Source organism: Hippichthys cyanospilos, chromosome 16, assembly GCF_059441005.1.
Source record: "Hippichthys cyanospilos isolate Australia breed blue-spotted pipefish chromosome 16, RoL_Hcya_1.0, whole genome shotgun sequence".
NCBI lineage: Eukaryota > Metazoa > Chordata > Actinopteri > Syngnathiformes > Syngnathidae > Hippichthys > Hippichthys cyanospilos.
Genome location: NC_142384.1, coordinates 15,605,616 through 15,617,660, shown reverse-complemented (window position 1 = coordinate 15,617,660; position 12,045 = coordinate 15,605,616). Strand labels below are relative to the sequence as shown.

General features: G+C 42.3%; 1 protein-coding gene across 1 annotated transcript; it reads left to right on the top strand.

Moving 5' to 3' along the window:
- Positions 1 to 7,589: 7,589 nt before the first annotated feature.
- On the top strand, positions 7,590 to 9,280 carry junbb (JunB proto-oncogene, AP-1 transcription factor subunit b). Its single transcript, XM_088437674.1, has one exon. It carries the CDS (start codon positions 7,859 to 7,861, stop codon positions 8,840 to 8,842), a length of 984 nt encoding a protein of 327 aa, XP_088293800.1. The 5' UTR covers positions 7,590 to 7,858; the 3' UTR covers positions 8,843 to 9,280.
- The last annotated feature ends 2,765 nt before the right edge of the window (positions 9,281 to 12,045 follow it).

The following is a 12,045-nucleotide window of genomic DNA, read 5'->3' as shown; positions in this document are numbered from 1 at the left end:
ACATGACAAATATATATACATAAATACATACATGTTGTGCTTGGCTCGAAGCTTGAGGACATGGGAGTTGTAGTCACTCAAGCATTGCTTTCTTGCTCATGGGAAAACAGGAAGTGCCCAACGCAACGGGATCCGATTGTCCTTTCACATTTACGCAACTTTTTAATGAACGAAATCAGTTTTGTAACCATATAAACGGTACAATGGCTCACAAGGAGCCAAAACAATTCTATGAGATGGTCTTTTATTTCTCATTAAATTTCCCATTACATGAGTTTCATGGTACAGATATTTCTAACGAGGAAGTGAAATGTCTTGTTTACTAAAGCCGCATCTCTCACAGTGTGCCTTATGGCATCTTTGCTCCAAAGCGTCGTGTTTTTTGCCGGCAGGACAATGCGAAATCTCTTCTCCTCAATTCCAGAACCAAAACGAAATGAAAACACATAGATATGGTTGGTGTGTATTTACTCTTGCACTGAGAGTACGAGGTAGACACGAATGAATATTGTACTCTAAATTGTACAATGGCCACGCTGCGTGTATTTTTCAAACTACAGTCCAATTAATTTGAGTGCTACAAGGGCTGACAAAGCAGTACTTTCAATACAACTTCAATGAAGGACCAACTCCATTTTTTGACCATATGGCACACAATGAAACCACAAGAAACAGACAGCTGCTTTGAATATGCGAATGAGCCAAACCGTAACCGAAAAGAGCAACATCCCAGAGTGTCTTGGCACATGCTTTGGGATTAAACACGTGCAGATTTTGCAAACCTGGAAGAACCCGAGCACAATTTCATTTGCCAGTAAAATAGTCAGATGACAAATTGATAATATTATTATATTTGGAACTCACAAAAGATGTGCTTCATGCAGCTGTTCTTTCATGCCAACAGCTGTCAACCTGAGCCAAATGTCCTGTAATATTCTTTTATTATTACTTTAGCTCGCACCATAAGCTATTGATTATCAGGAATAGAGGGATAAAAGGAAGGAGTAACTGAAATGGTTAGACCAGAGTCACACATTAAAATAACTTCACGTTTCTCAGAACCTATGACGTACATTTTTGTAGGTCACCTGCCGGACTAAATTCAAATTGTGTCAGGCTCACTACTTACCAAGAACCAAGCAGAATCCCTCTAATTACTGCAGCAACGGGCAGCATGGAAGGTAACATTTTTTAAATGTTATTACCCAGCGGGGTATTTTACCTCCACATTTTGCAGAAATGAGAAAGTGGTTCACGGAAAGTGGTTCACGGAGGTGCAGTGAACAATTTGTCTCAAGCCTTCATGTTTTTCTGGGAAGATCCCGACAATGAAAAAAAAAAAAATCTGCTTGAATCAAAATGTGACTGCATATGATTCGTTTAGTCACAGATGCAAATTTTTAACAGCTCATTTGGACACAGTTGTAGCAGTACACACTCTCTCTCTCCTGCTCATTATTTTTCCCTTTTTTTTAAATTGGGAGATAAATCTATTTTAGTGTTTCTAGTATACTGCATCTTTGATGGTATATCTGTAATATTGGTGGATTAATACTAAACTACGCCATGCGGTGATGATAATATGATGGGAAATATCATGGGATAATTAGGTCACCTCTAATTTGCATTCCTTTAAAAAAAAAAAAACTGAGGCAGATTGCGAAGCCAAAAATAATCATATTGTCGCAGTCACGTGGTATTTGATGTACTACTAATGCGTGCCAGACTCGAAGTCAGCGGAGCATCTCAAATTGGAGACCTCATGAACTTTAGCCTTCAAATTAATGCCACGTGAAGAGCGAATGAGGTTTTTGGTGGCTGACCTTTGATAGATCCGATAGCCGGCGGTTTGGGGTTAATACGGCGTACACCGCAGCATCATGTGGCGTGATGATGTCAATGATGATGGATGGCTCTATTAATAGACCTGGCAATAAAAGGAGCATATTCACAAAGGGGGCTAACCAACACAGTGCATGCTTGAGAGGCCCCATTATGTCTAAATGAAGGAGTCAGCCTTTCCGTCAAGAGGGCGCTTCGTAAACAAACCTCATCAAGACTGAGCGCGTCTTTCTCTTTCCCCTTGCCCACCCGCTCGCCCCCCTATCACCCGCTACTCTTTTCTGCTGAGTGGGAGTTTGCAAGAGTTGCCAAGGTCAGGGGAGCGGCTGTGAAGTGAGAGGGGAGCTTTGACCTCTGGCTGGCCTCGGTCGTGCCTGCGCGGCTCTGAGTCACATGGACGGAGTCTTCTTGAGTCTTTTTCAGCGTTGCGAAGAAGCAGACGACAGGCGCGCTGCTGCCCGCCGTTGACAAAAGGCGACTTGTGCAGAGGTGGCGAAGCACAATGGGACAGTTTGAGTGGAGGAGGTGAGGAGAGCTCAATCTTCAGCACAAGCAACTGATTGTGAAGGACCTGCTTTGTTAACCCATGGGTGTCCGGAGATTTTTCACTAGGCCGGACCTATCATAAGTGCATGATAAAACATTGGGTTTTCATTATGTCCAAAATTGACAATGATTCTATTTTTGAATGGCAGTAAATGAGCCTGACATGGGCCACCTATAGGGTGTACTTCTCGACCTCCCATTTGCAAGCATTTAGAAGGGACGGCAGTGTAACGTATTGAAAGTCGTCATGTTTTGACAAACTGTGCGATGTTTATAGTGTATTTTGTATGCTTTTCTTTTGAATGCATCACACATCAAAAACATCAAAAGCCCGAGTTGGGTCAAAAATTTCCCCCATGGGTTTAACACAGAATCCCTGAGGGCCAAATAAAGCATCCGTTTTTTTTTTTTTTTTAATGGTGCGATTGGCTGTGTGGAAGGTAGAAATGTGCATTGTCAGAATGACTTGAGTTGACATCTTTGTGAAAACAACCCGTGAAATTTGGAATCCTCGAGCGGACAACTGAGAGTAGATGCCCTTGAGCAAGACCCAACTTTGCTGACATCTCCCCTTTGCCAGTGTGAAAAATCCATTCTTTGCGTCCACTGCACTGGTTCTGAACCAGTTTTCAATGGTGTGACCCACCGTGGGTTCTTTTTATCAGTCAAGTACTCCCTAAACAGCATTTTTGAATGAAAACATTTGTATTAAAAAAGGCACAAGGCCATATTTACCTACCTATGTAATGGTATCTGTAGGTGTGTTTTTTTTCCACACATATTCTAGCTGTGAGGTGTTTCCTGTTCCAATTGGTTTGCTCTTAATTTGAAAACAAAGCTGTACTGTTCCTGTCATGGCATTGAAATAGAATTTTTTGATCCCACATGTACCCCCTGAAGAGCCTTCTCGTAACCCCAGGCGTACCCATGCCCCCGTTTGTGAACGTCAGAACAGCGGGACTAATTAAAAGGGCAAACTCACTGCAGCTGAGTGAAGATAAATCTGAGTATACTGTACTGTATGTTTAAAATGTCCATATAATATTCTTATTTTCTTAATTAATACAAACTAGTATGAAAATCGACTTATCAAAAAAAGTTGACAAAAAACAAAACAAAACAATAACTAATTCATTTTTATGTGTCGGACTAGAATGCACGGTTTATGCTTTTTTATGAAAATGAAAGACAAAGGATACTTTTGCTATTAATCATTTGAATAAATCAATCTTTCTCTCCTCCCTTTGTGCAGATTCGAGCATGTGATAAAGATAACAGAGAAGAAAACTCCACCCAGAGTCATATGTCTTGCAAGGTCACATACAGTACAAGTACGCTTTGATTAATCGTACTGTAAAAGGCTTCTTTCCCGCTTCGGGGCTCGCAGTTCCCATGCTCACACAGGAATAGGCCCAGGTAACGTTCAATTGTATTTGGCAGTCTTCCATGTGCTCCTCACTCTTACAACCAAATCTGTTGCCAAGCAGCTCGTCTTGCCTTGAACCTTTCCAATACCCCCTCGCCCCCACCAAAAACGCACAAACAAAAAGACATCAAGACAGAATCCCGGAGGAAAAACAAAGCACACCTGCAAACAAAGGAAACAGAATCAGGAGCCTTTTCTACACTTGCGGACACAGAGCAGCTCGAAATCCAAAGAGTCTAAACGGAGATATGACTAATCAAGATATGACTAAGATGTCAGACACATTTTTGTTTTCACAAAAGCCGAAACCTGGTCGGTAAAGTGTTCCAAAGATACGCCACATGTCGATGTTTTGACTTGAATTTGAAAAATGTCCTCCCTGGACGCAAACAACCCTCGTCACGAATCCGTATACATCTGCCTCTTACGTTCTCGTATTTGTTTCTCACACAGCTTAGGTAATATGAGTGTTTTGACTAACATTTGGCATCATGGCAAAACGCCACCGCGTGAGTCTTCCAGTAAACACTCACCACGCTGGACCATATAATGTGCTTTGCCAAAATGTCACTGGGACTGTGGTCAACCTCTACCGCAACGCTGAATAAAACCTCAACCCCAGCAGAGTGGAGCAGCGGCTGCGAGGAACAGCTGCACAGAGAATAGCATTTATAAGGGAGGTGGCAAAGTGGATGCACTACACTGCCAGGAAGTGTGTTGTTTTTCTCTGTTTAGCTATATTCCCATGGATACTGGCAAGGAGGAATAGAATTAAAATAGTCTTGGTGAATACCAGACAATTTCTTCAAGTCGTTATTATCAATCACGGAGAGAGAGAAAAAAAACAGGCTTCGGCTTGGGATGTGTTTTTTTTTAGCCGCGTGCTTTGCTTTTGCTAACCTCTGTTTAATTGGGAGGCCTCCGACTAGGTCTAAACGTGATAACGGGGTCGGTTTGACTGCCGAAACGAGAACAGGAAAGGCTAAGTAAACATGGGGATGGAGGGGCTGCTTTTATTTGGAAAGTTCAATTCTGACCGTTGTTGATGTAACTTTTGGCATGTCTCATTGTTTTTTTTTTTTTAAATACCCTCTAGTCTTCAGCTAGTCTCAAGTCATTTTGTCTAGGGTGATTCAAATCACGTCAAAGCTTAGCGCAAGGTCTAGTCAGGTCATTCTTCCCTTTAGTATATGGTCTTCATACAAGAGCTTTTTTTTAAATCCACATTACACACACATTAAAACACTTTAGTATTATTTTTTGTCACTCTTCTCTTTTATGATCGTAACTTAAGATTCACAGTGTGAACGTCTTTGAATTTGATTGACACCAAGCTGAAAAATTATATTTTCTCATATGTATCCATCCATTTTCTAAGCCATGCAGGCTCGGGGAGAACATGCAAACTCCACACAGAGCGAGATGGATTTGCACTCGGGTCACTGTTTGTGTCACTGAGCCACACTTTTCTTATACATTATGTACGGTATTTAGATCAAACTGTCAAATAAGTCAAATAAAACTCCTACGTCCGACTCAAGTCTCATCTTTTTGATTTTTTTTGTTAAGTCACGTCACAATCCATCTCCGGTCTATTCCATAATGACACTTGATCATCCGGTTAGCGGAGCTACAATATTGATGGGCCGGCCGGAAAACTTCTGATGTGTTGCCGGCTATTGTATATCACAGTTCAAGTTACAGTTTATAGAGTGTTCGGTGCTCATAAAAGTTTGATATTTATTACACAAGTGTTATGTTAGGCTTTATTTATTGGTGGAGCCTTGGTATGGATTTTCAACACCTGCGGTGAGTCAACCAGTGGACCTCCTTGCTTAATATTTAGCTCATTTGTCCCTTTGGTGCCACTGCAGTTTTTTTCTACATGAGCCACGTTAAGATTGCGATTATGTTAGGAATTAATATATCACTTATGATGTGCAGCGGCATTGGAGTAATGACCATTAAAAATACCAAACGAAATTGCAGTGGTAACCATGAAGAAGAAAAAAACAACTGATTCTATTGCATTCACTCATAGGGCAATAGGGTCACTTGAGTCATCTCTGGCTCTCCGTTAGGTAATAGAACCACAGGAAATTATAATAATTAAAAAGTAAAATCAAATATAATGGCAGTATATTACACTGATACTTTGCACTATTATTATATAGTGCCTTAAGCAAAATAGTCATACAATATACAGTGGTACAATTTCTTTTTAACCTCAAAGAAATGAAAGGACAAAGTATTTCTTTTTAAATACATAAATACAAAAAAATCATGTGGAACCCCAAAGCTAAACCATTGAAATGTAACGAAATATATAATATATGCATTATATATAATGATTCTCAAAGCGAACCTTGCAAAGGATTTGCCAAAATGTTGACTTATTTTTCCATTGCATTTTTTTTTTTACACTGTCTGTGCAGACATTTATAAACAAGTGATTTGCTACAGATATGTTTCTTAGACTTGCTGACAGCAGAACAAGCACTGAGATTATTTCCTCATATGCAGGCAAAAGAATTATCAGGAGCCTCAGCAAGGCATCTGACCCGACTTGTTTTTTTTTCCTTAACACGGATACAATCTACATCAATGGGGGCATTTATCTGCGTTTGTGTGGGAGTTTGACAAATTACAAAGACCAGACAACAGTTGAGACAGGTGCAGTTTACTTTCTCTGTGCATTGTGCTTACCAAGAGTCAACAAAAACGATATTGCCAGTGGGGTAGAACCAAATCTAGGTACAACGAGCCAGACAGATTAAAGAAAGAAAAAAAAAAAAGAATGACAACCAGTGTTGCGGTGTTAAAACCCTTTAAGGAATAAGCAGTTGAACACAAATGGAGGAGCAACACATGTAGACAAGGTATGCATGTTTTTGAATGATAATGGAATGATCATTTGGAATGCTAATGATATGAATTTTGGAATCAAGGTAAATGATCACATCACATGACAGAGTATAATCCAACATATCATTCTTAACCGTTTTATATACGGTATGAAGGGTCGAAAAATCGGAAAAATTTCTTAAACGTTTGTTGGCATACACCACGTAATTTTTTTTGGCCACGTTAATCTCAATTCAACCACTCGTGTAGTTCCAAACTACAGTAATGCTCTCGCTCAGTATACACAAAATGATATCCGAGCCCTGTTTCCCTCCATGCTGATCCAAAAAGTCCCTTTCCTGAGTAGCACATGGATGGCACAAAAGCAGGAATGCAGTCGGAGTGGGAGTGGGTTCCCGGTTCTCCCGGAGGGGAACTACTACGTCACTATGCCCATATTAGGTATGAGGACTTCCTCCACAGAACGAGACAAGATTTCAATGCATTTCTCAGGCTTTTGATGAACAATCTGACAAATCGTGTCGACCGTGATAAAATATGAAACCTCAACCTATAAAACGCTCTTGTATTAGATTAGATTAAACACTGATACGATTTTGTCTCATAAAGAATGGCCTCAGCTGAATTACAAATAATTTTACAATAGTTAATTTGAGAAAAGACATTAAACAAATAAACTGTTGAATTAAAGTTATAAATAAAGCAAAAGATCTGTATTTATGACGAAAGTGTCCGCAGACATGCCTCCGCCGAGTGCTGTCTTGCCTGAAGACTTATTTACAGTCCCTTCTTCCCGGCATTCTGCGTCACTGGCAAAGGCGCGGTCTGGGGGGAGACGAGCCAATCAGAACGCAGAATATCCCTGGCAGCAAGTGCGCGTCCATGCCTATATAAAATGGGCCACAATGAAGCCGACCGAATACATCTTCGCAAGCAGCAACGCGTACGCGTCGTCACAGGAGTTGGCACGTTTTTGGGGGGGACTTTTCAAATCAGCGATCAGACTCAGAGGAGCGCGTTTGTCTCGACTTGTTGGACTTTCACTCATTTTTCAATTGGAGCGATAGTTTCTGATGTCGGGACACTTTTGACAAGACGAATTGATGCGCGTTCTCTGCTGACTCGACATTTGTTGAGATTGTTTCAATAAGGAGCCGGTAAGCTTACTTTTCCGACTTTATGTCCACAAAGATGGAACAACCTTTTTATCACGATGACTCTTTCCTGTCGGCTTACGGCCACTCAGACGTCGCCATGCACGACTACAAGCTGGTAAAGCAGAATATGAATTTGAACTTGACAGACCCCTATCGCAACCTGAAATCACAGCTGAGGGCGGACACGGACCCGTACCAAGGCGGGCAGCAGGACGTTGGTACTCTGAAGCTCGCATCCCCAGAGCTCGAGAGGCTCATCATCCAAAACAGTAGCGGTGTCATCACCACCCCGACCCCGGGGCAGTACTTCTACAATCGGGGCATCACCGATGAGCAGGAGGGCTTCGCCGAGGGGTTCGTAAAAGCCTTGGACGAGCTGCACAAGATGAACCAAATGCCTCATTCGGCGTCCTCCATCGGCGCCGGCGGAGTTACCACCTGCTCGCCAGCGGCCCCCAGCGTGTTCGGCTCGGGACTGCAACCCGAACCTCCCATCTACACCACGTTGAACGCCTACTGCCCGAACGCCGGACTCTCGTCGGCCGCCTCCAGCTACCCCACGGCCACCATCAGCTACCTGCCGCCCCACCAGCAGAGCCACCCGCAGACCTCCGCGCACGCCGCTTTCCAGAACCCCCACCCGGGTTCTGGACTTCACCCGCAGCGGCTTGTCGCTCTCAAAGAAGAACCGCAAACCGTTCCGGATCTCCTGAGCAGCGATGGCTCGCCTCCGATGTCTCCGATCGATTTGGAGACGCAGGAGAGAATCAAGGCGGAGCGCAAGAGGCTGCGGAACCGACTGGCGGCCACCAAGTGCCGGCGGCGCAAACTGGAGCGCATCGCGCGCCTGGAGGAGAAGGTGAAAGGTTTGAAGAGCGACAACGCGGGCCTGTCCAACACGGCTTCGGTGCTCCGGGACCAGGTGGCCCAGCTCAAACAGAAGGTCCTGACCCATGTGAGCAGCGGCTGTCAGTTGATGCTCACAAGCAAGATGGAGGCGTTTTAAACAGAGACTACTAAGTGACTTTAAGGTGATAACACTGGAGTCATGTTGTGCATGCAGCACCACTACAAAATGAGGCAGGGGGCTTTTGTAGAAAGCCGTTGTGTCTATATTGTGTAAAGGACTGATTGAAATGGTACTTCCGGATGCTGGACACCCCTCAAAGAACCATTCAACACTTCGTCGGTGCAGCATTCAAACTGGGCGAACGCTGAGACGAGATGCCCTTACTCTGGTTTACTAAATGGCAGAAATTGGTTATCAAAATATATCTTTGTATATTTGCCGTTGATGATGTGGATCATCAACTGACACGTTTTTTTTCTTTGTGTAAATTATTGTTGTTTGTCCCGGTTGATCCAGGCAAACTAAACATGTCTATTGTTTACATTGTCTTTTTTTTATGTGTGATGTCTATTTAAGTAAAGAATCTCAAAAATATGATGGCAATGTGTGTGTTTTCATTTTTAGGGAAACTAAAGAGGAAAATGCAGCACAACACGCAAAATGTTGTTATTATTTGTAATCAACACTATAGGAAAAGGTCACTGGATGAGACCCTTGACGTATTGCATTGATGTCCTTGACCTTTATAGCTAAAAAAAACATACAACTAAATAGGCAAAAGTAAAAGCACACAAACATTAATTACAATAGGTTCATTTGGTGTGGAGGTTTGACTTTAATTATTCACGTCAAAAACCTCTGTCAAAAGAGTATCCTGATATTCTTTTATTAAATGATACAATCAAATAATGAAATAATGATATTGATGACAACACCCCCGTATGCACAACACAAGCAAAAAATATATATGTTAATGATTCAGTATCTACTATCCTTTGAACGAGTTGACAATTTGACACTGCTGTTAATCCCACTTGGGGTCTGGAGTTATTTACTGCGGATGGGGGGAAGTGACTGTGACTTTTAGGAATGCCGGGGCTCTTGAACGCGCCTCACTATACTTGGCAGGGCATCAGGCATGAGTGGGCGTACGGATCCTACATGAGCATCTGCGTGGATGCTTGGAGCAGCCAAGGACGACAATGATGGTTTACGCGTCAGTGCACAAATATGCGTAGCAAAAAAAAGAAATAAAAATGGGGCTCAAGGGGAGATTACGTGGAGGGGTGTGTGTGTGTGGTTGGGGGGGGGGGGGGGGGGATCCCGTGGATGAGTAATATTCACAGACAAGCGTCTTGGGATAAATTAGGAAAAGAAAAACAGAGGCCTTCAATGAATTATCTGCTGCAGTGATGCTCATAACTGAAGGCAAACAAGTGTGACAATTGGCCAAGATATAAGCTTAGCTTAGCTTCTGTCCTAGTATATGGAAGAAGAGCAAACATGGAAGCAGAAGTCTGATAGGTGTTTAAAAATACACAACACAAAGTTAAGCCTCAAGTTATTATGAAGAGGAAGCTGTAGGAACATATTTAAATATTCCCTTTCTATCAATAACAAGTCCGCTATTTTTGTCGCGCATGTGGAAACAGACCGCCCACTCAACTTCTCTTTTTCTGCATTATTATCCCATTTTCGTTAAAAAAACAAAACAAAACAAAAAAACCAGAAAGGAAGTGGGTCTCCACACTGACCAAATTTGTCACGCAATTAACAGTAAATAGGTCGCCCCAAGCACAGTGATGACGATCAAAAAACATCGCGATATTATCTCCCACTCGAAATAAAAGCTCAAGTGTCACCGCCTCTGTGGCGGAGGCACAATTTACGCACAAGACGGGCTTACGTGATAATAATGCGCACTGAAAAGAAAAAAAACAAGCCAATTAAAGCTTCAGTGGCGTTCCGCACGCCTCGGCCCACAACCCACACTGAGTGTGTGTGGGAACATCTGTGATGTGAACAGTGACGTCTGAAGAGCTCTGGGTGGGTTTTTAGTTTCCTCTGCGCCAGTCCCTTTCCCCTCCTACAGACGCACAGACCCGGCTGTTGCCATCTGCACAAGCACACAGAGCATGAGTTTTAATTTACTTGACTGTTAAAGGTTACATAATTTAATAATTTGGTAAGTAATTTAATAATGTAATATGATTCGTACTCACAGTTTATCCTCAGATCGGGCTGATGACGAGGGTGATTGGAGACTCACATAGCATAGTATTGGCCCTGAACCATCATATTTTAAACATACCCACGTCTGAATATTTAATGCCATTTTATCTGTGCCAATGTGTCACCGAAAATAACACGGTCCTACGTTGCTCTCAAACAAATGAAGCCTTTTTGAAGAGCTACAGTGCCCTCTAGTGGAAATAAGGTGAAATCGAGGAACGTTATTTGACCTTTTTTAATGTGCGATAGTTTGCCGTGTGGCTGCAGAAATCAAACGATGTTCGAAACCGTTACAGGAGCAAATGGGGGTTCAGTATTATACTCAAGGGCATCCCAACTTGGTCGCAAAGGCCGGGGATCATATCGACAACCTCTGTTGAGTTACGACGAGTACACCGCTCGACCACTGAACTATGATAATTTATACATTTCTATGGTGTTTCGCCACAAGGTAGCGCATATCTATTACCGTCCGCTGCAAGAGTATTGGAACCGCACTGCCCATTCATTGTTGCAGACTTTTTCAAATAAAAAGATTTCAACAAAAGTTGTCAAAATAAGCAAATGTTGTTTTCATTCTGGCTATTCTGCTGGTGTCTGTTTACAAAAATTCTGGTAACAAATGCTAATCAATAACATTTTTTTGTTTCATGTTATAGATAAAACACCATAAAATGGACAATTGTGTGCACCTTCCAATTACGCACATTTTGATGTGTTCCTGCTGGCCCACTTTTCCTTGCAAACGCATTCCGATCCAAATTAGATGGTGAATGAATCGTTGTGTCCCATCTCTCTTTAGGTCACCACAGTTTTGCCATTTCAATTCAGGTCAGGGCTGTAGCTGACTGTTCAGGCTTCCAAACTCGGGCATCTACTGACTACTCTCCAAAAAGCCAATCCGTTTGTGTCGGCTCTGGTTCATCTCTGTTGCTGAAAAACAAAATTGGTCTTCATTTTCAGCCAAGCCAAATCTGACCTTACAGAAGCCGCCCCGAGTTAATTTCTCTAAGGCCACATTCTGCAGAGAAGCAATATAAGATTAATTTTAATAGAAAAAAGTACTTGATTAAAAAAAAGCAGCATATCTGTGGCATTCACATGATAGAACCCAGGCTAATCTGTGG